Source organism: Nycticebus coucang, chromosome 23 (assembly GCF_027406575.1).
Source record: "Nycticebus coucang isolate mNycCou1 chromosome 23, mNycCou1.pri, whole genome shotgun sequence".
In the NCBI taxonomy this organism is placed as follows: Eukaryota; Metazoa; Chordata; class Mammalia; order Primates; family Lorisidae; genus Nycticebus; species Nycticebus coucang.
In genome coordinates, this window is record NC_069802.1 from 38,776,880 (window position 1) to 38,803,261 (window position 26,382).

At 52.6% G+C, this 26,382-nt stretch overlaps 3 protein-coding genes across 9 annotated transcripts; 2 read left to right on the forward strand and 1 right to left on the reverse strand.

Annotated features, from left to right (window-relative positions):
• Positions 1-8,528: 8,528 nt before the first annotated feature.
• On the forward strand, positions 8,529-16,956 carry SLC49A3 (solute carrier family 49 member 3). The gene is given in 13 exon segments (XM_053577655.1): positions 8,529-8,735; positions 12,155-12,224; positions 12,227-12,309; positions 12,516-12,729; positions 12,902-12,978; positions 13,684-13,821; positions 13,920-14,036; positions 14,647-14,694; positions 14,697-14,801; positions 15,028-15,185; positions 15,485-15,594; positions 16,418-16,536; positions 16,642-16,956. Coding segments are annotated over 13 exon segments (1,761 nt in total).
• A 128-nt stretch (positions 16,957-17,084) lies between these two features.
• MYL5 (myosin light chain 5) lies at positions 17,085-24,499 on the reverse strand. Of its 7 annotated transcripts, none has more exons than XR_008377200.1 (7): positions 23,569-24,493; positions 19,931-20,038; positions 19,145-19,776; positions 18,971-19,075; positions 18,480-18,494; positions 17,890-17,938; positions 17,085-17,230 (listed from the first exon to the last, which is right to left on the reverse strand). XR_008377200.1 is itself a non-coding variant. In XM_053577764.1 (7 exons), the coding sequence occupies exons 3-7, from the start codon at positions 19,762-19,764 to the stop codon at positions 17,129-17,131; spliced, it is 339 nt and encodes a 112-aa protein (XP_053433739.1). In that variant the 5' UTR covers positions 19,765-19,776; positions 19,931-20,038; positions 23,569-24,485; the 3' UTR covers positions 17,085-17,128. The 7 variants fall into 7 exon arrangements, 3 of the variants coding, with proteins under 3 accessions (XP_053433739.1, XP_053433737.1, XP_053433738.1); XM_053577764.1 differs by having other exon boundaries at positions 18,480-18,498; positions 19,701-19,776; positions 23,569-24,485; XM_053577762.1 differs by having other exon boundaries at positions 18,480-18,558; positions 19,701-19,776; positions 23,569-24,485.
• An 80-nt stretch (positions 24,500-24,579) lies between these two features.
• Positions 24,580-26,227, forward strand: ATP5ME (ATP synthase membrane subunit e). Its single transcript, XM_053577765.1, has 4 exons — positions 24,580-24,733; positions 25,036-25,090; positions 25,630-25,728; positions 26,139-26,227. The coding sequence occupies exons 1-4, from the start codon at positions 24,698-24,700 to the stop codon at positions 26,162-26,164; spliced, it is 216 nt and encodes a 71-aa protein (XP_053433740.1). The 5' UTR covers positions 24,580-24,697; the 3' UTR covers positions 26,165-26,227.
• The last annotated feature ends 155 nt before the right edge of the window (positions 26,228-26,382 follow it).

Consider the following 26,382-nt stretch of genomic DNA (forward strand, 5'->3'; position numbering starts at 1 on the left):
GCCCCCAGCTGCAGCTAGTCCTGGGGTCCTCCTCTCCTTCTTCCTCTCACTGCACAGCTAAGCTGACCGGTCAGAATCTGGCGGCCACGTCTGCCAACCTCCACCCTGGTGGAAGCCATCTCCTCACCCTAGGTTACCAAGTAGCCTCCAAACTATCTTCCGGGCTTTTCCTGGACCCCAAGTCTATTTTCAACACAAAATAGCAACTCACAAAACGATATTCAGGACATGTTCCTCTTCTGCTTAGAATCCTCTGGGGGCTTCACTCAATGCCAAAGCCTGAGAGTGGGGTGAGCACAGAGGCTAGGAGAAGCGGGAAATGCTGAAAAGAAGTGTTCTCTTCGTGTAATCTCACCTACATATGCGTGGACAGTGTCCACACAGTAAAGTGCACACTTTAGGTATGTGCACTTATCTTTCCGTAAAGCTAACCAATTTTTCTGTCAACCTAAAATTGCTCTAAAAAATAAAATCTATTTACTTTAAAAAGCAAATAACTAATAAATGTAATAAAAGAATGTAAAACTAGTATTCTGAAAATTATAGATCATTGGAAGAGATTTTAAAAAGACCTAAATAGGGTGGCGCCTATGGCTCAGTGGGTAGGGTGCCAGCCACCTGGCCCCGGCCAAACTGCAACAACAACAAAAAAATGGCTGGGCATTGTGGTGGACACCCGTAGTCCCAGCTACTCGAGAGGCTGAGGCAAGAGAATCGCTTAAGCACAGCATTTGGAGGTTGCTGTGAGCTGTGACGCCACGGCACTCTATCAAGGACTATTAAAAAAAGAAAAAGACCCAAATAAAGGGAAAGACACCCCATATTTATGGATGCAAAGACATTATCATTAGGATGTCATGACTCCCCAAACTGATCACCCAAGACTACCCAAGTCAAAGTCATAGCTGGCTTTTTTGCAGAAATTGACAAATTATAAAATTCATGTGGAAATTAAAGGGAAACAGAAGACACAAAACAATTTTCAAAAAAATAAAGTTAGCAGACTCCCATTTCTCAATTTTAAAACTTACTACAGGCTCAGCAGCTAGGGCACCAGCCACATACACTGGAGCTGGCAGGTTTGAATCCAGCCTGGGCCTGCCAAACAATGACAACTACAATGAAAAAATAGCTGGGCATTGTGGTGGGCGCCTGTAGTCCCAGCTACTTTGGAGGTTGAGTCAAGAGAATCTCTTAAGCCTAAGAATTTGAGGTTGCTGTGAGCTGTGACACCCCAGCACTCTACCGAGGGCGACATAGTGAAACTGTCTCCAAAAAAAAGAAATTACAAAGCTACAGTAATCAAGACTGGTACCAACATAAAGGACATAAATCAATAGAATAGAGTTGAAAAATTTCACTCCTAGGTATGGAACTTGGAGAAATGAAACCAAACATACAAAAACTGGTATGTGTACTTATAGCAACAATGTATATAATAGCCTAAAAGTAGAAATAACACTAATGTCAAACAACAGATGAATGAATAAATAAAAGGTAATATATCCATACAACAAAATATTTGCAGTAAAAAGAAAATACTAGTTAATAAATGCTACATACAACATAGATGTATCTTAAAAACATTATTATGTGAAAGAAGCCAGTCACAAAAGACCAGATATTATATGATTCTATTTATATAAAATGTCCATCATAGGCCATAATCAATAGAGATAGAAATCATCTTAATAGTTGCCAGGGAATGGGGGGTTGGAAGAAACAGGGAGAGACAGCTAATTGTGATGGTGTTTGCATATATTTGTGAATACACTAAAATCTATTGTACACTTTAAATGGGCAATGTGCATGGTTTGTGAATTATATCTCAATAAAGCTGTTACTTCAAAATGAAAATTTTATAATGGAAACCATAGAATACTTAACATTGATTAGAAATGAAAGTGCTGGGTAGCGCCTGTGGCTCAGTGAGTAGGGTGCCGGCCCCATATGCCGAGAGTGACGGGTCAAACCCAGCCCCGGCCAAACTGCAACAACAACAACAACAACAACAACAAAAATAGCTGGGCGTTGTGGCGGGCGCCTGTAGTCCCAGCTGCTTGGGAGACTGAGGCGGGAATCGCCGGAAGCCCAGGAGCTGGAGGTTGCTATGAGTCCTGTGACGTCATGGCACTCTACCGAGGGCGGTAAGGTGAGACTGTCTCTACAAAAATAAATAAATAATAAAAATAAAGAAATGAAAGTGCTGTGTGTTTATCCCCCATGAGAAAAATGTAAAATTAGATAACTAACTCATGTCGTAAATATACACATAGATACAAATAATCACTTCGCACCACCTATAAGAGAGATATCCGTCTTAAAAAAAAAATACTCTTTCCCCACAATACACACCAAGAAATGACATGTGCATTTCATACCGTATACAAAATATCAGATATCCAACATATAGCACACACATATATACACATAAAAAAATCCCCTTTCCCAGAAAAATTGGGTAACTATTCCATAACATACACACAAAATAGGCCACACAATGCACAAAAAAGTTAGTTGCTAATTTCACACCATCAGAGAAGAGAAATTAGACACCTGTCCCACACCACACACACACTAACATACACAACCTCTGTTCCACCTGGGGACATCCCACTATAAGATATATCAGCTAAATTAGATATCCATCTCAAAGTATTAAAACAAATTAGACCCTGTTGGGAGGCAATTCTCCATTAATATCTCATGTCTCTGCATGGTCCAGATTCTCAGGAAAAAAGTCATTTACAGCCAAGTTGAGGATGTTTGTCTAGGAGACATGCTAGGATAGTGAAGCTTAAGAAGTCTCCCCCTAAAAAGAAAGAGTAAAAAACAAAACAAAATGAAACAAAAAAGACAAAGTATCTCTCCCTGGAGACTTTCCACTGTAGAAAGGGAAGAAAGCTGTCCTCCTTCCCTGGAGAAGGTTTACTTACATTCCAGGGTAGGGATCAAGTTTCTCTCTCTTTGGAAGGGAGGATGAGGAGGTCACCAGAAGATCCTATAAACTGAGAGTTTCCTAATTTCAGGAACTCTCTTCTGAAACGCACTCCCCTGCATGTGCCACCTGCATTGCCCTGTGGAGACTGGGCTGAGGGATCAGGACAAGATTGGCAGCTGCCAATGTGGCTGCTGCTTCTGCTAAATGGTAAATGCCTTGTCTCTGACCAAGGGTCTCATGTTTCCTGTCACACACATGAAACCATGGCAAGCTAACTTGTTAACTTGTGAGTATAGCAAAATCTCAGACCATTCTACTTAACACATACTAATTTTACACCCTCCAAAGTAGACACCCATCTACTACATCTGCTTGCACACACAAAAAATTAGATATCCATTTTATCCTGTATGAACAAAAAGAACCCCATTTCATACCACATGTATACATATACACAAAAGACAAAGACACATCTCACACCATTTATGCAAAAAACCAAATCTATCTCATACCACACACACCAAGCAGTGTACAGCCTCATAAATACAACACGAACGTACCAATCTCATACCAGATACACATAAAACAGATGAGTGGTTGGCCCTACACAAAATAACTAGATACCTACTAGAGGCAAACAGAAATAACCCATTTCATACTATGTATAATGACAGTAGATACCTAATCACACAATATAAAAAATATTAGATAACTAAACCCTATGCACACAAAAACTAGATAATCTTCTCATACTACACCTATGCATACTACCTCACACCACACACATGCAAACAATTTCCCATTTCACACACACAAGTGAGAAAACCAGCTCTTTTGATCACTTCAACTGAATAGGTCCAAGAAACAGACAGACTGGCCCAGAGAGCCTTTAGAGGGTGGCAGGTTGGGACCTGATACTTACTTCCACTACTTGGGCCTCATGTGAGCCCCACATGGGACAGGGAGGGGAGGAGACCAGCACCAAGGACTCCTGTCTGTGGGGCCAGCTGGCATAGGAGGCAGTGGCCAGAGCCTGCCTTTGTTCAGGTGAACAACAGGTTCACATTCCAGGGCAAACCTGTAGATGGACAGACCTCCCATGTCCGTGATGATGGAGCCACATCGTCATTTCTGAGGCAACCTGAGAGTCCAGATCCTGGCATTCCAACCACCTCTCCCATAGGGCAGTGTCCCACGCATGGGGTTTCAGTAGCTGGGACCTGCAGGGAAATGCAAGGGACAGGTGTGAGTCATGGCACGGATACAGGGGAGGAATGTGCTCCGGGGACCAGGTTGCACATGATACAGGGTGCATGTGAGGAGAATGGGCCATCCTGTGGAGAAACCAGTCATGCAGGCCATGGCAGAAAGGCCCCACACCCTGTGAGATCTCTGTTTTTACCAGGACCTCATGTTGGCCAACCCTGGCCCTAGGGGATGATAGGGCAGACAGGCTCCTGTCCTCACACTATGGATGCTCTCTGGGAGGAGCAGATGAAACCAACTAAATGAACAGGATGGGCCCTGACCTCTCACTGTGAAAGGTGAGATTACCTCCCTGATATCCTCAGGAAAGGGTACCCGGCCTCGTGCTCCAGTCTTGGCAAAGCCACTGTTGTCAATGACTTGATTTTGAACAAGATGGTGTTTAGGGAAGATGCATTAGCTGAAAATACCTCAATTACAGTTAGTTTGGGATGCTGATAGAAGCTTACATTTGATTAAAAAAGATAAAGATGCTGAAACACAGATTTAGCTATAATTGTGTATGTGGAATGTTATTTTATGCAAGACTTTGAAGATCATTTTCTTTCTTTCTTTCTTTTTTTTTTTTTTTTAGACAGTCTTACTGTGTCACCCTCAGTAGAGTGCTGCGGCATCACAGCACACAGCAACCTCAAACTCTTGGTCTTAAGCAATTCTCTTGCCTCAGCCTCCCAAGTAGCTGGGACTACAGGCACCTGCTAAAATGCCTGCATATTTTTTTGTTGTGTCCTTGTTTAGCAGGCGTGGGCCAGATTTGAACCCGCCTGCCTCCTTGGTGTATGTGGCCAGAGCCCTAAGCACTGATCTACGGGCACTGAGCCCTCTTTCTCTCTCTCTCTTTCTTTCTTTCTTCCCTCCTTCCCTCCCTCCTTCCCTTCCTTCTTTCTTTCTTTTTGGAGACAGAGTCTTTCTTTGTCACCCTCGGTGGCATTTGGGCTCAAGTGGTCCTCTTGCCTCAGCCTCCAAGTACCTGGAACTACAGGCACCCGCCACAACACCTGGCTATTTTTTTTTTTTTAATTTGGCCGGGGCTGGGTTTGAACCCACCACCTCCGGCATATGGGACCGGCGCCCTACTCCTTGAGCCACAGGGGCCGCCCAGCACCTGGCTATTTTATTTAGAGACAGGGTCTCGCTCTGACTCAGGCTGGTCTTGATGAAGATCATTTTCAAAAGCAAGAAGCTAGGTATCTATCATCACCAAGAGCAGTTGCAAGAGGTGACTGTCCCAAAGGTAGGCAGATAGATTCTGAGTACCTGTGGACAGTACATACCTGTATTCAAATTCAAGGAGCTTAGATATTTATGTAGAAGACTGTGTGGAGAATGTAAACAAAACTGTTTCTTTACTGTGAGAATGAAAAAGCTCATTGTTTCCAAATAAAAGGAGTTTCCATATTATGTGATTTTTAAAAAATCAAACTTCTTTTTTTGAGTTAATTGTAGATTCACATTTGTTATGGGCAGTTGTTGGAAATAATTCAGAGGAGTCTTTTGTCCTCCCTGCCTGGTGCTCCCTCAAAGGTAACATCTTGCAGAACACAAATGTACTAAATCATGTCTCTGGTGCTGACTTTGGTGCAATTCTCCTGTCTCATTCTGGTTCTCATTTTGCTCATGCTCATCACGCGTGTGTGTGTGCATGTTTCATGCAGGTGTGTCACATGTGTAGGCTTGTGTGCCCACCTCCACAGCAAGAATGCAGAACCTTCGCAGCACTGCAAAGTCTTGCCCTTTCCAGCCACACCTACCTTCCTACCATACCCTACACTGCCCAGTCCCTAAACCCTGGCCACCACTAATCTGTTCTGAGTTCCTGTGATGTTGCCTTTTCAAAGTGTCACACAAATGGAATCCTACAGTTGTAACCTTTGGAACTGGCTTTTTTCCCCACTCTGAGTAATTCATCCAGATTGCCATATTAACAGTCCACTCCTACTGAGTACTGTTCCATTGTCTGGATGCAGTGCTTGGCCTCTCCTCACTGAAGAAGATCTGGTTGTTTTCACTTTGGGGCTATCACAAATAAGTTGCTATGAACATTAGGGAACAAGTTTTTGGTAAACCTAAGTTTTTATTTCGCTGGCATAAATGCTCAAGAGTACAATTGCTCGGTCATATGATAATTGCACGTTTAGTTTTATGAGAAACTGGCAACCTTTTCTTCCTTAGAGACTGTAACATTTTACATTCTTAGGAGCAATTTCCAGTTACCCACAGCCTTGCTGGTATTTGATGCTGTCATTGTTTTTTCTTTCTTTTTTTATTTTAGCTATTATAAAAAGTGTGTAGTGGTATCTCACTGTGGTTTTAATTTGCATTTTCCTAATGGCTGGTGACATTCGTCATTCATTATTATTTGCCATTTGTTTGTTTTGTTTTATTTTTTGAGACAAAGTCTCACTCTGTCACCCTGGGGAGAATGCAGTGGTGTCATAGCTCACAGCCACCTCAGTCTCTTGGCCTTGAGCAATCCTCTTGCCTCAGTCTCCTAAGTAGCTGGAACTGTTGATGTACACCACCATGCCTAGCTAGCTTTTTCTATTGTTAGTAGAGAAGGGGTCTCACTTTTGCTCAGAGTGATCTTGAACTCCTGAGCTCAAGGAATCCACCTGTCTTGGCCTCCCTGAGTCTGAGATTACAAGTGTGGGCTGCCACACCTGGCCATTATTTGCAATTTGTGTATCCTGTTCAGTGAAATGTCTCCTCATGTTCTTTTGTCCATTTTCTAATTGTTTTTAACTGTTGAGTTTTTTATATAGTCTTGATACCAGACCTTTGTTGGATATGTACAGACATTTTTTCCCATTCTACATGTACAAAAACCTTTTGATAGGAATTGCATTAAGCCTATAGATCAATTTAGGGAGAACAGACATCGTTACTATGTTGAGTCTTCCAATCTATGAACATTGTATGCCTGTCTATTTATTTAGATTTTCATTGATTTCTTTCATCAATGTATGATTTTTAGCATATAAGTCCTGTATATGGTTTGCTAAAGTTTATACCTAAGCATTTAATTTTCTTTGAAGTAATTGTAATGGTACTGTATCTGCAATTTTGGTTTCCACATGTTTCTTGTGGTATATACAACTGCAGTTGTTTGTCGTGTGCTGATCTTGCATCCTACAACCTTGCTGAGCTCACTTACCTCAGAGCCCTGAGGAATGGGGAGGAGGAGTTTCCACATAGTGCCTGCTCAACAGAGAGGCAGTGGCGAGGAAGTAGACACTGTGATTGCCCCATTGCCTGAGGACAGGCTCAGACACCCAGGGCTGCAGCTGGTGAGGGGCAGAGTTCCACCTAAGCCAGGTCCTTGCACAGTGGAGCCTGTACCACTGCTCCCTGTCTACCAGGTGGGGGGGAGGAGGATGTGAAGTCCCCAGGCCAACAGCAGCACTGGGCCACAGAGGAAGGCTGTAAGGGGACAGGTTCTTGGGGAAGGAGTGAGCACAAGGGGTGGAGCAGGAGGGCAGAGGAGATCAGGGGACAAAGATGAAGGGAAAAGAGACAAAGGGGGGAGACAGGCAAGATGACAGGGAGGATCACCAGCCTATCAGGGGTCTCAGGGTGGTATTTCTTGGTGGCCTACCCTTCTCTGGGCCTCCCCTGGGTGAGCCCCATTGTTATTGGACAGGACTCAAAAAGAAATCCCAAAGCGAGTGACTCCATCTGATCCATGAACACCCCCCATGCAGAGTCCCCATTGTAGATGCTGGAACCTCACAGTCAACTCACTCAGACTCAGGTGTGAATGACACGTGAGGCTGGTTGAAATAGATAAACTTTTAGCGTGAGTGTCAGATGACAGGGACATGTTTGAGGGACATATCCCACTGGCACCTCTGCCCTTTGGGCTTCCCCAAAGTTAGCCAGACACAGGTATGGGGTCAGCTAGGACTCTCCTCTCTACCTTCCAGCCCACAGACCTCTCTACTCTAAGCCAACAGGAACTTGTGCCTATTCCTCTGCCCAGCTGTTTCCTCAGCTGCGAAATGCAAATAACAGCCAGGTGAATGTGTTGTGGGGCTGCCCACCCCTGGGTGGGGCAGACAGTGTCTTCCTGGCCTCCTTCTCCTCCCCTTGCTCCTCCTGACAAGCGAACCCATTCCGGGTCATGCTTCCCTACAGGGCAAGTCTAGTGAGGCACTGAGGGTTCTTTTTCCACCTGGCAGGTTGGGACCTATGGCCCCCAGACCTCCGGTTGGGCGGGGACTGACCCAATTGCCCCACCTCTGCAGGTGGTTCTGGCCCACGCTGGTGCTCCTTACGTCTGCACTGTGGGGACAGTCAGTGACTGGCTAGGGTGCAGCGAGCTATGGCGGGGCCGTCTGGGGCCGGGCCAGGGGTGGCTCCAGATGGGCTGGAGGCTGTCCAGGACCGGATGACCGCGGGGGCCGAGCCGGGGGCCGAGCCGGGGGCCTCCGAGACCCAGACCCTGGGCGCACAGTCGGGCTACCGGGCCTACGCGCGCCGCTGGATCTTCCTGCTGGTGGTCAGCCTGCTCAGCTGCTCCAATGCAATGGTACGGCCGTGTCGGACGTACGGAGAAGCCTGCTACTCCAGCCAGCAGTTGTGTCCTCTGGAGCCAGCTGGGCTTCATTTTCCTGCAGAACCAGCGCCGCCCCAGGGCCGCTCCGAGCCTGTGGAGAAAGGGGCAAATCATGGCACCGAGCAGAGCCGGATGCCTGGGGGGAGATATGCCAGTTGCTGGGGCCCAGCCTTTCTCCCCCCTCTTCCCATACTCTCTCCAGCCCCCAGTCACTCCAGCCAGAGGCCTGGAGCCCCCTTTCCCCAACCGATCATATACAGGTGGGCTCTGAGGGGGGAACTTTCTCCATGGCCCCAGAACCCGCCACTCCCTGCTCCGGACAGGCGTCCGCAGGCACCTGAGCAGAGGGCGAAGAGCCGCCCTTGCTGCCCTCTGGCCACCTCAGGCTGCGCTGACTCCTTACTTGCCCCACTCCCCGGCTTCCAGGCTGTGGCTGCGCCCAATCACCTCTGGGGAGCGCCTCTTCCTTCCTAATGTGCGTGCAGGAACCTGCCACTGAATTTTGGCCGCTGCAGGGAACCTCATGAACTGGTTGGGCAGCATTGGCAGCGTGGAATGAGAAGCTGCGGTTGGCAGCAGGACACACAGGCAGGTGTCAGGTCGCTGTGGGACCATCAGGACGCCAGACCTACGAGCAAGGGTGGGGCAGGCAGGTGAAGGAGGCTGGGTCTTGCGCCTGCAGGAAGATTCCAGAGGACTTTTTTGGGGGGAGGGGGGACAGACTCTCACTTTGTCGCCCTCGGTAGAGTGCTGTGGCGTCACAGCTCACAGCAATCTCCAGCTCTTGGGCTTAGGCGATTCTCTTGCCTCAGCCTCCCAAGTAGCTGGGACTACAGGCATCCGCCACAACGCCCGGCTATTTTTTGTTGCAGTTTGGCTGGGGCCGGGTTTGAACCCGCCATCCTCGGTATACGGGGTCGGCGCCCTACCCACTAAGTCACAGGCGCCGTCCCCCAGAGACCTTTTTTCTCCTCCCCAGCAGACAGGCAACCCCGCCCCACGTCTGCGGCCCCGCCCTGTTGCTGCAGACCTGCCCTGCTCCCGAAGCCGCGCCCGCAGTCACGCCCGGTGTCAGAGACCACGCTCACGGTTCCGCCTTCGCGCCTGCGGCCCCGCCCTCGTTTCCAACCTGTGCCCTGTGTAGATGCCCGGGAAGCCACACCTACCTCTATATGGTGCAGAGGGTGTTCCTTGGACACAGGAGAGCACCCTACTCTAATTGCTCACTTCTTTTTTTTTTTGAGACAGAGTCTCACTTTGTCATTTTCAGTAGAACGCTGTGGCTTCACAACTCACAGCAACCTCAAACTCCTGGACTCAAGCGATTCTCTTGCCTTAGCCTGCCGAGTAGCTGGGACTAGTGGTGCCCGCCACAACACCTGCTATTTTGAGAGACGAGGGTCTCACTCTTGCACAGGCTGGTCTCGAACTCCTGAGCTCAAGGGATCCACCAGCCTGGGCCTCCCAGAGTGACAGGATTACAGACCCAGCCTTCTTCTTCCTTTTTTTTTTTGAGACAGAGTCTCACTCACTCTGTCACCTTGGATAGAGTTCTGTGGCGTCATAGCTCACAGCAACCTCAAACTCCTGGGCTCAAGAGACCCCCTTGCCTCAGCCTCCTTGGTAGCTGGGACTACAGATGCCCATCACAGCATCCCTCTAGTTTTTCTATTTTTAGCAGAGACAGGGTCTCACTCTTGCTCAGGGTGGTCTTGAACTCCCATGCTCCAGGGATCCTCCTGCCTCTATCTCCCAGAGTGCTGGGATTTCAGTTATGTTTCACCTCGCCCGGCTTAATTTCTCACTTCTTATCTACATGTCATCATGGAGCAAACAAAATCTGCCCCCACACGGGGAATTGCCATGGTTGCCACAGTGAGCAGAGAGCACCGCGTTCCCCCACCAGGTGCCCCCGAGACCACAGCTGCCTGTAGCTGGGGACCAGGCTCCCATGTTCCAAGAGGGCAGGTGGAGCAGAGCTGGGGATGACCTTGAGGAGGGGTCTGGCATCCTGGACAAAAGAGTGGTGAGGCCTGAAGCAGAGGGAGTCCTTGCACATGACCAGCAGGACAGTCGTCCTCTCTACACGTCTCTGCCCTGTCCAAATGTGGCCTCAGTTCTGGGAGGGCCAAGGGCCAAGCTGTAAGTGTGAAAATTATGGGCTCAGCTCAGCAGGGCAGCTCTGTGACCAGACACCTCACTTCTCTCTTGGAAGAAGGCTAGGCAGGAGGCGGTGGGACCCTGGGGTGAAGGGGGATCTTTCTGAGTCTGGAAAATCTGTCTTTTAACTGTTCTGAGAGAAAGAAAAGGCAGCTATTGTCCAAGCTTGCTGTCACCCAGCCTCTGGGTATGTTCAGAATCTGGGGTCCCACTGCCATCCCACAGAGGGTGTGTCTGGAAGCTCCTCCGTGCTTAGTCCTGGTCTTTGGTAAGTTGGTGAGTGGCACGCCCTCGCCAGTGGTCCCCAGATGCTGGCCCCATAGTAAGCTTTGATGGCCCCCTTTTGGCCCTCCCTTCTGGGAGAGCTGGCTACCTCTGCTGAGAAGCCCTCCCCATAGCTGTGAGTGCTCCACCCTCTGAGAGGTGGAGTCCTGGCAGTTGCTAATGTCCATGGTGGGGACCACTGCTTGCTCTGGAGATGATCTCAACTGTCCAAACACTGGGGTCTCCTACAGAGGAGGTTGGTTGGCCATGGGTAGGTGTTTCTAACTGACACTTAGTCCCTGAGTTTGCAGACAGGCTGAGGAATTATCTGTGTCCACCACTAAAGCAAAGTCTCTGAGGTCCCTCCCACTTCTGGACACTGCTGCCAGCTGCCCTGCATGGATCTGGGGCCTTCCATGCCTCCTGCCCTCATCTACTTGGGATTTGCCACAATGTCTCTACTGTCGACCTCATAGTCTCCCAGAACATGCTCCCCAGCCCAGCCCATCTGTACACATGATATGTCCTTATGACTGGGCATCAGGGCCTGGCTTCTCTCCCCTCTGCCTCCTGAACTCCAGGCCACTTGCTGTTCTGGCCTTACTGTGTCTCCCTGCTCAAGGCCTGCCCCTTTGTTCCCACCTTCCATGTAGCACCTCCTCCTGGAGCTCCCCATGCTGGCAGCCACCACCTGCCTTAGAGAGTCAGGTCTGGTCCTGTTGGGGCTCCTGGTCCTGCAGGCTGGTTCATAGTCAGAGTTCACAATCAGGGCATGATCTCTGACCCTGCCACTGCTGGGGGTGTCCTCACACAGAAAGCCCTGTGTCTGTGTTGGGCTATGTCCCCAAGGCCTTTATAGGGTGTTTCCCACCTAGGTTAGACAGCCAAACTGAGGGCAGCAGGAGGATAGGCCAGAGCCTGGCGGGTGTCTGTGGCCCCTGGGGCTGACTCCTCTGTGCTCCCCGCAGCTGTGGCTCAGCTTTGCACCTGTCGCGGACACTGTTGCTGAGCACTTCTTCTTGTCCATGGAACTGATCAACTATCACTTGTCTACCTGGTGGTGTCCATCCCATTCGGCATAGTGGCCATCTGGGTGCTGGATTCTGTTGGGCTTCACTGGGCGGTGAGTCAGACTCTACACCACAACTTACTCTGGGATGAGGAAGGGTCCCTTGCGTTTGGGTGTGGGACACTGCCTCCTCTCCAGACCAGGGTTCCACCATCAGCCAGGCAGCAAGGAGGCTGGGGGTTTGGGCCCTGGGAGGGTGGGCATCTGGGGACCTAGGGGTGCCCACACTGGTGGCAGCACTCCTTATTCTGTCCCCACAGACCATCTTGGGTGCATGGCTGAACTTTGCTGGGAGTGTTCTGTGCACCCTGCCCTGTGTGGCTGTTGAGACCCTCCACCCATTCACCTTCTTAATGGGTGGCCAGAGCCTCTGTGCCCTGGCCCAGACCCTGGTCATCTTCTCTCCAGCCAAGCTGGCTGCCTTGTGGTTCCCAGAACACCAGCGAGCCATAGCCAACATGATTGCCACCATGTGTGAGTCCAAGAGTGAAGCCATCTGCCCACTTGGGTTCGGCCCTGGGTCTCCTCTGGCTCCATGCTGAGATCCTCTGCTGCCCTGGCTCTCCACTGAGGCAAGGGACTGGAGCCAGGTGGGCTCTACCTGTGCCCTGGCCAGTGAAGCTGATGTACTTCTCTGTCCATCCAGCCAACACCCTGGGCATCCTTGGGGCTAATGTGCTATCACCTGCATTGGTCAGGAAGGGTGAGGACATTCCCATAATGGTGAGTACTCAGTGGTGCCTATGTGTGCTGTGTGCACACACACATGCATGTGTGTGTTGTTTGTGTGTTGTGTATGCTGTATCTATGCATGCATGTGATGTGAACATGTGGTGTACATGCACATATGTGGTGTGCACACATGCATGTGTATGGTGCACGTATGCTGTGTGTCTGTGTTCCTATGCATGTGTGTAGTGTGTGTATGGGCTTGTGCATACGTATGGTGCATGTGTAGTGTGTTGGGTACTGTTGCACATCTGTGGTTTGTGCAAGTGTGGGCTTGTGCATATGTATGGTGTGTGTGCGTGTGTGTCTGTTGGTACCTATGTACTTGTGTGTAAGCACATGCATATCTGTGCATCTGTACCTGTCTGACATGCCTGGCTGTGTTAAGACCTGCTTCTTAGGTGGATGTGCAGTGAGCAGTTAGATGCAGAGTCTGGAGCTCAGGGAGGTCAGGCCAAAGTTTTCACAGTGTCACTCTTGCCGGTCTGTTGGAAGCCAGGGTTCCACACAGTCCCCTGCGGCAGGCGAGGATAAAGCAGAGCAGCTCTCACAGGCTCTAAGACTCAGCAGCTGGCAGAAAAGGGGCAGAGAGACAGGGGAAAGTGCAGAATGTGCTTCTGGGGGCACAGAGCAGGGTGGGCGCCATGGGGACATGTATGTCTGAGTGGCCTCCCATGCATACACGTGCCCTCTCTGCAGCTGGGCGTCTGTGCCATCCCTGCTGGCCTTGCCTGCCTGCTGGCCACCACCTGCCTCTGGGAGAGCGTGCCCCCCACCCCACCCTCTACTGGGGCCGCCAGTTCCACCTCAGAAAAGTTCCTGGATGGGCTCAAGCTGGTGGGTGCTGCAGACTGGGATGGGTGGGGTGGGACTGGGATGGGGACAGGAGGTCAGGGAAAGGTAGGGCTCTCAGGTTGAGCGCCACTCCCCTTCAGCTCCTGTGGAACAAGGCTTATGTCCTCCTGGCAGTGTGCTTCGGAGGCAGAATTGGGGTCTTCTCCAGCTTCATGGCCCTCCTGGAGCAGATCCTCTGTGCAAGTGGCTACTCCAGTGTGAGTTCTACGCCCTGCCCAGCATGGTTGTGGTGAGGTGGGGATGGTGGCCATGGGAGGGTAGGGGACTGAATGGGAAGGTGGGGACACCAGGATTCTGTGATGCCTCTTCCTATCCCCTGCCCTTCAGGGCTCCAGGGAAGGGCACGCTCCATATTTAAGGGTGCAGATGGGAGGCCTTGCTCTGTCCACACATCTCTGGGTTTTGCCCTCTGCCCACTGGCATCAGTGCTGGGTGTGTCTGTGTGTATGTGCATGTGTGCGTGGTGCTTGCATACTTGTCTGTGTATATACCTTTGGCCTTGGGTTTAAGGGACATGTTTCTGCCTCTGCCAGGAGCTCACAGGCATGAAACATCCATGGGATAGGGACAGGCCCTTCCCTTTAGTGATTATTTCGATCCTGGCAGAGGGGGTGGCACATCACAGGACACCCCACCCCCACCAACCCTGCAGGCAGCCAGCAGTGCAGCAGTAGCCTGTGTTTTGCCTGGGGCCTCAGGCATAGTAGGGTGGCCCTGCCCTGAGCTGCCTGGTAACAGGATTTCCTGAGGATGCTGGTGGCTCTCTACCTCAGTAGATTGCCCCCAAACTCTCCTTTCCTTCTCCAGGAGTTTTCAAGCCTCTGTGCAGCTCTATTCATCGTGTTTGGAATTCTGGGGGGGCACTGGTTCTCGGCATATATGTGGACCGGACCAAACGCTTCACCGAAGCCACCAAGATTAGCTTCTGCTTGACCTCTGTGGCCTGTGTGGCGTTTGCCCTGGTGCGCATGCCCTCAAGCCAACCCCATCTAGCAAAGGTGGGAGAGGGGCTGGGTTGTGAGGCCTGGATGGGGCAGTGGGCAGCTTGGTGGACCAGGTCTTGACCTCTCAGGCCTAGGCCCTGCCACAGGGGGAGGTCCCTGGTGGAGTGCACTTTCATCACACCCTCACAGCCCAGGGCTGGTGGATCTGACTGAGCCTCCTATACACACCATTTGCTGCTGCCAGGTGTCCCAGCTGCAGGGGCAGACCCTCGCCCTGGCTGCCATCTGTGCACTACTCGGGCTCTTTGGCTGTTCAGTGGCACCTGTGGCCATGGAGCTGGCAGTTGAATGCTCCTTCCCTGTGGGGGAGGGTGCTGCTGCAGGCCTGATCTTTGTGTTGGGGTAAGTGTCCCCCTGGGACAGGGATCCCGCCTTGTCCCACCCTGGGCTGCATGGTCCAGGCCCCTTTTCCATGAATTGAGGGACCTGCTTGCTCTGGCAAGGGATGAGTGCATACTAAGCGCCTGCTGTATGCAGGCCTGGGCCAGCCATGAGGACCCACACCAGCCAGAGCCTTGTGCTGCCCTTGGAATGATTGGTGTCACAATGGGTGCACAAGTGTCAGCCCCTTCCCAAGGTAGTGTTCAGCATTGGTGAGTGGGCAGTGACACCGGCAGGGGCTGAGGGCTGTGTGTGTCCAGGCAGGCAGAAGGCATGCTTATTATGGTGGCACTGATGGCACTAACCATGTGCTGCCCAGAGTTGTCCTTCTCCACCTGCAAGCATGGTGAGGACCCGCGTGACTGGGCAAGTGAGTATCCCCTGGGGAGCCCCGGGAGCAGAGGCTAGGCTGACCCTGCCCAGTTGGGATAGCCCTGCAGCCTCCACTCCATGCCCTGCCTCTCAGCCACAATTGGCTCTTCTTGGTGGGTGGGTGCTGGTGGGGTCAGACCTTGACAAAAGCCCAAATGCCTCTGTGAGTTGTTTAAAACCAGAAAAAGAGAAACTGAGAGAGACGTGGTGGCAGAGATCTGAGAGTGGAAAGGAAAGACGGAGAGAGAATTTAAGTGCAAAAGAGAGAAGGAAAAAGAGAGGGAGAAACAGAAAAATACAGAGACAGAGACACAGAGAAGGAAAGAAACAGAGAGCGACTGAGAGGGTGGAAGAGAACTGAGAGTTAAAAGAGAGATGGAGAGATAGGGAGAGAGACAAAGAGATGGGGGGCTGAGATCTGAGTGTGGAGAGGAGAGATGGAGAGAAACTGAGACACAGAGACAGAAAGAGGGAGACAGAGATAGACAGAAGGAAAGAGAGACAGAGAGACAGGGGAGTGGGCAGAAGCCAGAGGTGAGGGATGCACACCCCTTTCCTGAGACCCTGTGCTGGTGACCTCAGAGTGTGCTGGTGACCTCAGAGTGTACGGCTCTTAGTACCCAGGTCTGCAAACACCCCCACCCTTCAGGGTCTGCCAGAGGCTGGGAACAGGGTCTGTGCCAAGGGTTGCTCTGTGGTCATGGTTACTGGGGTCTGCATGGGTCAGGATCATATCTGCTTGTCCGCAGCCACCAAGCTTGACGGTGGGCCTGTGTGGGGAACTCAGTCTTGAGGGACAGAACTGTACCCTGTGTCCCCAGGGTCCCTGTTGCTGCTGGCTGGCCTGTGCACCCTCTTCAGCTGTGTCTTGACACTCTTTTTCCACACCTCTTACCGGCGCCTTAAGGCCGAGTCTGGCATGTCCCCCTCCACCCAGGATGTGTGCCCAGGAGCTGAAGTCCATGCGTCCCACCCTGAATCGCCCCTCGAGGCTCCCAGCTTGGAAGCTGTGAGGAGCTGAGAGGCAGCTCTTTCCTCTTTCCAGCCAGTCAGTCTTCTGGCCCTGCCGCCCTCCTCCACGAGGCTAAGCCCCAGGGACGGACTTCTTGAGAAGGGGAGGTTAGAGAGGCAGGCATGGACCACTTTGGCTGTGCTGGTGGCAGCTGAGATCCCGCTGCAGGGACGCAGGGGCCTTGGGGCACCTAGGGCACGGCAGGAGGTCCCCTCGACCCCAGACCCTGTGGCTGTACCGAGAAGAGCTACTGCCCTGTGGACAATGACCAGGCAGGACACCGACAGCCAGGACAGATCTTCGCACCAGAAGCGGCACAAGAGCCGCGCGGCGAAGAGTGCGGCATAGACACTGCGCAGCGGTAGGGGCCCCATATCCCCTCACGGTCGAGTCTGGATGGACAGTGAGGGGAGCCCACTCCACGGCTAGGCAGGAGAACCAGCCCCAGCCCGCGCCCCAGGCGAACACTCGCAAGCGGTTGGTGGGTCGTGTTTACTGAGCCAGCTGTGGCCGGCGGCCCTCATTCTTCCTTCTCCTCCCCGTGGGTGATCACGTAGCTCAGCGCCTTGTAGTCTAGGTTGCCCGCCGCGTAGATGGCGGCGAACTGGAACATCTGCTCCACCTGCGCGCGGTCAGGCAGCGATTACAACCTGGGCTCCACTACAGCCTTTTTGCGCTGGCGGCCAGATGGGTGCGGGCGTAGGAGGGGCCCGAGGGAGGGGCGGAGCCCGGGACAGGGGGAGGTACCGTCTAACGTGTGGGCGGGAACAGGAGCGGGAAGGAAGGCGGGGCTAGGAGAGGCGAGGGCTGTGAGGGCGGGGCCTGCAGGGGCGGGGCAGGGGTGCGCAGACCGCCGGAACCCTCTGCCTGACCCTGGCTGGTAGTCCCTCCGCCATTCCCGAGCTGAGCACCGGTGCCCAGGTGTCCAGCACCGTGGGGAAGGCCATGTGAGGTGTGCAGTGAATGGGGTCCTAGCAGGTGGAAGGGCCGCAGCCGTGCAGCTGGTGCTGGAGGTGCAGGGGGGTGGAGGGATAAGGGGATGGGACCGCATTGCCGTGAGCCCTGCCCCTCAGACCAGGACAGACAACACTGGCCGCTGGATGGCCTCCAACTGCTGACCTAAGCCCTCTGAGCAGTCTGCCTCTCAACTGGGCACTTGACGGGTCACAGTGCTGCAGCCAGCAAGCACTACCTCATCAGAGACGCGAGCCCAGCTTGGCAGAGAGCTGTGTGTGTGTGTGCGTGTATGGAGGGGTGGTGGGGGGAGGGTTGTGGCCAAACCTCATCTGCAGTCATCTTGTCAGCTTGGGACATCAGCAGACGTTTGAAGCTGGGAATGAGGAGGTGAACAGCCCAATTAGGCTATGAGAAAAGGGGTGGGAGTGGGCACTCTAGGAGACTGACTAGAGGGTGAGGCCCCATGCTGTACTACCACCCTTCCCCGCAAGCATGGTCCTGAGGTATCCTGGGCACCTCCATGGTCACCACTCAGGCGTCATCACTTCTGGAGGACTTGTTTCAGGGCACTTGAGGACTAAGGGAGACCAGGGGCAGTGCCTGTCCCCAGCTTTGGGTACTAGAAGCTGTCTGTAACAGGGGCTAAAGACAGAGCCTGAGTTGGAGAAAGGATAGCCTGGGGTGCCTGTGGCTGGTCTTGGTTATTGGTTATTACAAAGAATCAGGCCCTGGAATAGCTGCTCTAATCCTGGGATGGCTGCTCAAGCCCTGCAGCTGGTCAGAGGTGGGGGAGTGGGTTTGGCACCCAGGGGGTCAACCATCCCTCTCTGGGGCAGAGTGCCCTCATATCCTGGTGGGGAAGGACATCAGGGAGCCCTTGGAGACCACCACACTGCCCAGAGCCCAGCACTCACTATTCCTTGTTGATGCTGCCTTTGCCATCGGGGTCAAACATTTTGAAGGCATTTAGAATGATCTCCTCAGTGTCCGTACCTGCCCACAAAAAGGCCTTGAGCCCTGGGCATTCCTAAATGCCAAGGGCCAATGGGGCAGGAGGGAGACCAGCATTGCTCCCAGGGCATCAAGCTTTGGTCCACGAAGTGGCTTCAGCCTGAGAGTCCCCAGGGGTAGCCCAGGCCTAAAGTTGGAAGTGAGTGCTCCAGGAGTGAGGGACAGAGGCCCTTATCAGCTGAACAAGCAGAAGATGTGGGGCAGGGAGTTAGTGTCCAAGCTCACATGCTCAGGGGTGGCCAGAAGGGGCCCCACGGAGGTAGGTCCTAGAATGCCAAGTCCTAGGACTTCCCATCAAGAGATCGTAAATCATGGACATTTATGTGAAATGTCTGGGTTTTTTAAGTGTCAAGAGACTCACCCAAGGAGGAGGGGGCTGGCCTCAGGCACTCACCATTCAGTTTCTCCCCAAAGAGATTCAGGAACATGGTGAAATTGATGGGCCCAGAGGCCTCCCTGAGCATTGCATCCAGCTCATCATCCTTGACATGGATCTTGCCTGTCACAGGCACAGGTCCGGGGTGTCAATGGGCAGGACCCCACCCCACCCCACCCCATAGGTCCTTACTGATGTGCCTGCTGCTCCACTGGCAGGCAGCCCCAGAGCAGTGCCCAGGGCAGGAATGAGAAATGCTTGGCCAGGCCTGTCTGGGTTAAGGCTGGCATGAGCTGAGGATGAGGGCTGAGAAGGCACAGAATTCTGGGAGATGTGGTGATCTGCTGTCCCCACTCAGGTGAGAAGCAGTCCACAGCTCCCAGGGCAGGACCCAGAGTCACAGCCCTTCTGCCTTGGGAAAAGGACATCCCCTGCTGGGGATGGAGGCTGGGCAAGGCAGTGTGTCTGGCTGTGTAGTGCTTGGGGTCTGCTCTGCAGGGGAGGGGGTGTCTCTCACCCTCTTTGGAGGTCCCTGCCCCACAGTCCACCCTGGGTTTCCATGTTTGGACTATGCCAACACCCACCCTGTCTTCCCCTGGAATGCTCCATGCCAGCTCTGACCAAACCAGGGGCAGCCATATGAGGCAATGCCCTGGCTTCACTCAAGGAGGAAGAGTGAGGGCATCCCAGTGGACATTCCTCACTCGCCTTCTCTATGAGAAGTGATGTGCTCTGCCCCAGCACCCACCCAGAGAGGCGTAGGTGTCCTTCAGGTCTTCCTTATCAATGAAGCCATCTCGGTTCTGATCCATGAGTGTGAAGGCCTGGTAAGTAAGAAGGGCTGCTGTGTTGCTTGCCAGCCCCAACTCTGTTCTCAGCCCCCCAAGCGGACAGGCTCCCACTCCTGGCTCTGCAGCAAGGGTATCCCCAGTACAAGCTTCTGGGACAAGGGGCTCCTAGTGAGAAATGAAGCCTCACCTCCTTGAACTCCTGAATCTGTGTCTGCTCAAAGTTGGAGAAGACGTTGGATGATGCTCTCTGGGCACGGAGGGCAGCCCCCTCCTTCTTCTTGGTCTTTCTGCTGGCCTGAAACAAGAACACTGAAGCTGAGGGCCCCCAGGCTGGCTGGGGGAACCCTCTGTGGCACCTGAGTTTTGGGAGACTGAACTCAGAAGAAGACCCTTGGGGCTGAAGGAGCCAGGCAATTGAGTCACACACCCACCCAAGCCTGGTACTCGGGGCAGCCGCAGGTGTTAGGTGCCAGCTTAGGGTCTGGGGAAGGGCAGTGGCTCCTCAAGGCCCTGAAGGAACAGAGTCGGCTCAGCTCATGACTGTAGAAGCCAGTTCAGCCTCTGAGGGTCCCAGGGGCAGATGGACTCAGGGCACTGGGCACTGGGGTTCTATGAAGGCCAGAACCCCCCATCCTGCCCCAGGCTGTCACGTGCACAAACACACACTTATGCAAATACACACACACACTTATGCACACTTGTGCATAGACACATGCCCTGGCCCCAGTGCCTGCCTGGCACCCTCACCATACCTGGGCTGCCTGATGTGGTGTGTCTGGCTGCTCTCCACCCAGTCCAGCCCATCTTAAACTTCTGTCTGGTCCCCTGGGGCAGCTCAGACTTCGCTGCCATTCCCTACAAGGACAGGCTTAGGGCCACCCTAGGGGACTGGATAACTGCAGAGTGAGCTCTGGCAGCTGTTGGTGACTCAGACACCTTCTTGCCCCACCCAGAAAGGCCCCTAGCCTCCCCACCCCCACCAGGAGAGCTACTTGTTCTCACTCCTGGCCACGGGCTGAGGGTCACCTAGGAACCCTGATTCCTGATAGAAGAAGGGATGCCTTTTCCAGATTTGCACAAAATTGCTATGAGTGGCCCTATGACTGGTCACCAAGCCTTTGCTGAGTACATTCTGTGTATCAGGATCTTCTGTGGCACTATGCTCACCTCCCTGCCTGGGAATTAGAGAATAGTCAGCTCACACCTTTGGCCTGGGGGCATGACATTACTGGCACAGAAGAAGGTGGACACTTGAAGGTATACAGTCTGCCCAGGTGGCCCAGGGCCAAGGTCTTAGGGCTGCACCTCGGCCTCATGGGCAGAGTCTGGGGAAGGGACCTGGGCTGGGAGCTGTTGGTAGTGCCAGACATCGGAGACTATCTCAGGGTCAGAACCCAGAAACCCTGGCCTAAGTGGGTCTTCAGGCCCAGCAGACTGAGGAGGAGGTCTGCAGTTTGAGCAGCATGGGCAAGTAGGACACCCATCCTGGAGAACAAGCCCTTGGTGGTGCCTCTTGAACTTATGTTGGGGAAGGGGCAGCACAGTCACTAAAACTGGGCTGCCCAAAGTTGGAAAGACAGAGGCACTATTCCAGTGCCCACTGCAACAGACGTCCTTGGTTTCAGATGGCTTCCCTAGGTGCTGCCTCATGCAGTCCCCAGGGCCAGTGGGTCTTCAGGCAGCACTGATAATCTGAAGTTGAGGACGCTGGAGAGTCATGATCTACCTGGGAGGGACTGCCAGAAGGAAGAGCTCGTGACCCAGATATGGGATCTGGGCTGGGGAGCAAAGGGCAAGGGTCTGAATGGGACCTTGCAAGGGGCCCCATGGGGCTGTAGCGGTGGGGAATGCCATGCTGAGATCTGTGCTCTGAGGCCCTACAGCTGCCAAGACTGTGAGCAGAGCCCCTTAGGAAGGCCCTGCCACTGAGTCCTAGCACAGCACTAAAGATAGTAGCAGAGCCTGGAGCCAAGGGAGTATGGGGATCTGCACTGACAGCTGACCCCAACAGGTGCAAAGGCCTTGGCAGGCCACCCGGTGTCTGGCACCAGGTGTGACCCTCCTGCCCCCTTAGGAAGGTCCCTGAGCCATGGAAGGTCCCCACCAGCTTCAGGGGGCTCACTGGGTGCACGCGAAAGTGTGTCCTTTGCTGGTGACCCTGTCCTGCTTCCCTGGAAGCTGCTGTTATGGCTATGAACTCCACCGCTTTGGCCCCAGAGATACTCATTTTTGACTCTGGAAGCAGAAATTGCTGAGGAGTCAAGTTTATTTTAAAATCCAGTGAAGGGAAAACTTGTCATCTGAGGGCATCAGACCAGATGCTCAAAGGCTAAGACTAGAAGAGGGGCCCAGCACCCAGGCTGGCCAAGGAGGGTGCCTTGTGCTGTGTGGGGTCAGTGTGGCCAATGCTCCCTCAGGCAACACCAGGGTCAGTGTCAGTATGCTCCTGGCTACCTGAGGACAGGGTTAGGCAAGAAGGCCTCAGGCAGAAGTTCTCAGGGCCTTCAGGTTAACATCATAGAGGGTAGAGAAAAGAGTGGGGTGGCCCTGTAGGATTGGCCTGCTCTCTCTGGCCCAGGAAGCAGCACAAATGACTTCTCATTTTCCAGTTGGGAGGGCCCAGGCCCTGGACTCCAGAGTAAGCCAAGAGATGGCACAGGTTCTGCCCAGGTGGCTGCTGGAAGGGGCTCATACCTCCCCAGGTACCCAGGCTGGTCAGACTCATGGGTCCTCTCCCCCTCAGGGTTGTGAGTTTCTGCTATGTGCCCTGGAGTTTTCAATGCTGGAGTATTCACTTTAGACCAGTGTGTTTCATCCTTTTTTAAATTAAATCATAAAGAGATAGATCATGTATACATTAATGTATTTATGGGTACAATGTGCTGATTTCATATACAATTTGGAATGCTTACCTCATACTGGTTACTATATCCCTCACCTCATTTACATAATTATTGTGTTAAGACATTTATACTCTATACTTAATAAATCCAACATGTACTCTTACAATATGCACCATAGGTGTGATCCCACCATTCACTCTCCCTCCATCTGATCTTCCCCCTCTCCTCCCATCCCTCTCCTCCCTCCTTCATCCTGGGCCATAGTTGTGATCTACTCTTCATACGAAAGTGTGAGTAATTGTAAATTGGTTTCATAATAGTACTGAGTACACTGGATACTTTTCCCTCCATTCTTGAGATACTTTACTAAGTAGGATATGTTCCAGCTCTATCCATATAAACATCAAAGAGGTAAAGTCTCCATCTTTTTTTTATTAAGTCATTTGTACATAGATCATAAATACATTTATGCCATTATGGGATTTGATGTGTTGATTATTTGTACAAATTGGAGTGCTTACATCCAAGTCTCCATCTTTTTTAAGGCTGCCTAATATTCCATGGTATACATATACAACAATTTATTAATCCATTCATGGGTCGATGGGCACTTGGGCTTCTTCCATGATTTGGCTACTAGGAATTGAGCTGCAATGAACAATATGGTGCAAATATCTTTGTTACAAAGTGATTTTTGGTCTTTTGGATATAAACCTAGTAGAGGAATTGCAGGATCGAACAGCAGGTCTACTTTCAGATCCCTGAGTATTCTCCATACTTATTTCCAAAAGGGACGTATTAGCTTGCATTCCCACCAGCAGTGCAGAAATGTTCCCTTTTCTCCACATCCACACCAACATCTGTAGTTTTGGGATTTTGTTATGTATTTTTCTTTTTTAATCACACAGCACACTTGAATTTATAAATGTGTGCAGCACACTTAAATTATGATTTAAAAAGAGTAAAAAAATAATATACTTACTGTGCTTTGAACTTCTTTCGAAAATTAATGTTCTTTAAAAATTTTCATGGCACACCTAATCTCCTCTCATCACACACCAGTGTGCCGCAGCACACTGATTGAAATCACTGCTGTAGATTCATAGTTAAGTTCTCTTTGTTGGCGAGGCAAAGGGTCTCATGCCCGCAAAACTAGCACTTTGGGAAGCCAAGGTGGGAGGATTGCTTGAGACCAGCAGTTGGAAACCAGCCCGGGCAATATAGTGAGACTCATCTCTACAAAAAAAAAAAAAAAAAAAGGCGGCGCCAGTAGCTCAGTGGGTAGGGCGCTGGCCACATACACCCAGGCTGATGGGTTTGAACCTGGCCCGGGCCAGCTAAGCAATGACAGCCACAACAACAACAAAAATAGCAGGGCGTTGTGGCGGGCTCCTGTAGTCTCAGGTATTTGGGAGGCGGAGGCAGGCAGGAGAATCGCTTGAGCCCAGGAGTTGGAGGTTGCTGTGAGCTGTGATGGCACAGCACTCTACCGAGGGCGACATAGTGAGACTCTGTCTCAAAAAAACAAAACAAACAAACAAAAAAAACAACCAAAAAAAAATCCCCCCCAAACCAAGCACGTTGGCGGTCGCAGAGCACGGCAGGAGCGCCATGCTCTCCCCGGATGGCCTGAGTCCCAAGGCGCCACTGGGCAAGAGGCCTGTCCAAAAGGAACCCGCTGTGCTGGGCCCACTCAGTACCGGGGATCCCAGGTTCGCGCCCACCACTGTCCTCGGGAACTGTGTGCCTTGGGGCCTGGACGAGGTAGGGCCGGCCCGGAGCCAACCCTCCGCTTAAAATCCAGGGACTGGGTAGCCTCCCGGCGAGGTAGAGCCGACTGGTTTTGGCGCGTGAGCCCTCCCGGCGTAAGAACCCAGGAACAAGAACTCACACGCAGACAGCGAATCGAGGCTCCCGCGCGCCCAGCGCTTCTGCGCGTGCGCACCTGCTGGAAGCCCGCCTTTGAGACGTTTGTCACCCTCTAGCCGCCAGGAGGCGCCACTGGAGCGCACTGGCTGCCACGGCGCGTATGCTCCTCCGGCTGCTTGTTTGCCTTGCGGCGTCCTGGTCAACCTAAGAGTTGTGCTTCCGGTGCGAAGGTCAGGGGCAAGATGGTGCCGCCGGTGCAGGTCTCTCCTCTCATCAAGGTGAACCAGGTTTCGCGGCCGCCGCCCGGTGCTCAGAGCTTCCGCGTTCCGCCTCGCTCCGACTCCTCAGGCTGCGACCCCCGCCCCTCCCACGCCTCAATTCCGATCCCTGGCCCGGCCCGCGCCCGACGAATTCCGATCCCCCGCGGTCCCCCTGCCCCGCGCCCCCGACCCTCAACTGATCCCCCTGACCCCGGCTCCGCCCCGCGAATGAATCCCGACCTCTGCCCGGTCCCCCCGCCCCGGCTCTCCTACCCCACGCCCGGGACAGCGCTGACCGGCTTCTCTTTCCTCTCCTGCAGCTCGGCCGCTACTCCGCCCTGTTCCTCGGCATGGCCTACGGAGCCACACGCTACAGTGAGTGACCGCGGGGCCGGGCCTGCTGGACTTCCATGTGGGCCCCCAGTGCTGTTTATTAAACCGCAGCGCTGGAAAAGGGGCGGGGGCGGTACGAGGCCACGGGACACATCCTCCATCCGAGACCTGCAGAGGCGCCAGCAGGCCTGGTCCCAGCACGCAACTGTTGCACAGACGTAGAGTTGACTTGGGACTGGCCCCTGTAGTGCGGGCTTCTGGGACCCGGGCAGGGCGTGGGCAGTGGTTGGTTTTTGACCAAAGCTGGTGCTGAGTGGGTATTGGAGCGCTGAAGTCTCACAGGAGGAACCGTGGACCTCTGAGGGTTGCAGAGGACCAGGGGACCATGTGCGTGAGGGGGTGGGTTGCAGAGACCCTGCGTCCTTCTGGTTGGGCTTTGACCTGCTCTGAGGTAAGGAGAGTGGACAGCAGATGCCTCTGGTTCACAGCATGGCTGAAGACACCTTGACCTGTGAACTCAGTTCCTTTTATGCTGCATTTTCAGTGAAGTTAATTGAAGCCCCTTTCCCACTCCCAAACAGGTTACCTAAAACCCCGAGCGGAAGAGGAGAGAAGGATAGCAGCAGAGGAGAAGAAGAAGCAGGATGAGCTGAAGCGGATTGCCCGAGAGCTGGCAGAAGGTACTTGAGTCACTGGTTCTAGATTGTCCCCTCTCAAGTTTTTAGGAAAGACAGCTGTGCTCCAAGGAGCCCCCAGTGGAGTGTGGGGCTGCCTCTCCTTGTGGCCCAGCATGTAGAGTGCTTGGTTCCTCTGTGGAAGAGGTGGGGAGGGGGTCTCGGTGACCATCTTTGTCAGGGCCCAGGCCACAGCTATCACCCTAAGAAGCTGGAAACAAGCATACTTTTCCCCTGGCTGTCTCTGCAGTGTCAGATCAGGGGGTACAGGGATAAGGAAGGCAATGGACAATTTACAGAAAGCATGGCTGGGCTCTGCTGGATTAGGTGCTGGACAGTTGAAGGCTGGAAATCTGGTATCCTTTCCAGCTGCCTGAGAGTATGCTAATGTATGTCCTTTCCTTCTAACCTTTTAGCCCAAGATGACAGCATATTAAAGTGAGAAGTCTGTGCAGGCCTTTTTTCTCTGGAGCAGCAATAGATGAATAAAGCTTCCTATGTTGTATGTTCCCTGGCTCCTGCTATCTACTGGCACCAGTTGTCTGATTTCCTGGATTCAAGCTTAGCAGTTGTACCCTTTCTTCCCAGTTTGTGTGGATGAAGGGTGGAGATTTCAAAAGAACTAATGGGCATTACTAGCTGCAGACCCAAAAGGTATGC

Bases quoted from the DNA above. Each gene is read 5' to 3' on its own strand.
- ATP5ME (XM_053577765.1), top strand. From the start codon at position 24,698: ATGGTGCCGCCGGTGCAGGTCTCTCCTCTCATCAAG. The intron at 24,734-25,035 runs GTGAACCAGGTT...CCTCTCCTGCAG, and splicing joins AGGTCTCTCCTCTCATCAAG to CTCGGCCGCTACTCCGCCCT. The intron at 25,729-26,138 runs GTACTTGAGTCA...CTAACCTTTTAG, and splicing joins TGCCCGAGAGCTGGCAGAAG to CCCAAGATGACAGCATATTA.
- MYL5 (XM_053577762.1), bottom strand. From the start codon at position 19,764: ATGGATCAGAACCGAGATGGCTTCATTGATAAGGAAGACCTGAAGGAC. The intron at 19,076-19,700 runs GTGGGTGCTGGG...TGCCTGTGACAG, and splicing joins GGACACCTACGCCTCTCTGG to GCAAGATCCATGTCAAGGAT. The intron at 18,559-18,970 runs GTGAGTGCCTGA...TTTTGTGGGCAG, and splicing joins CTTTGGGGAGAAACTGAATG to GTACGGACACTGAGGAGATC.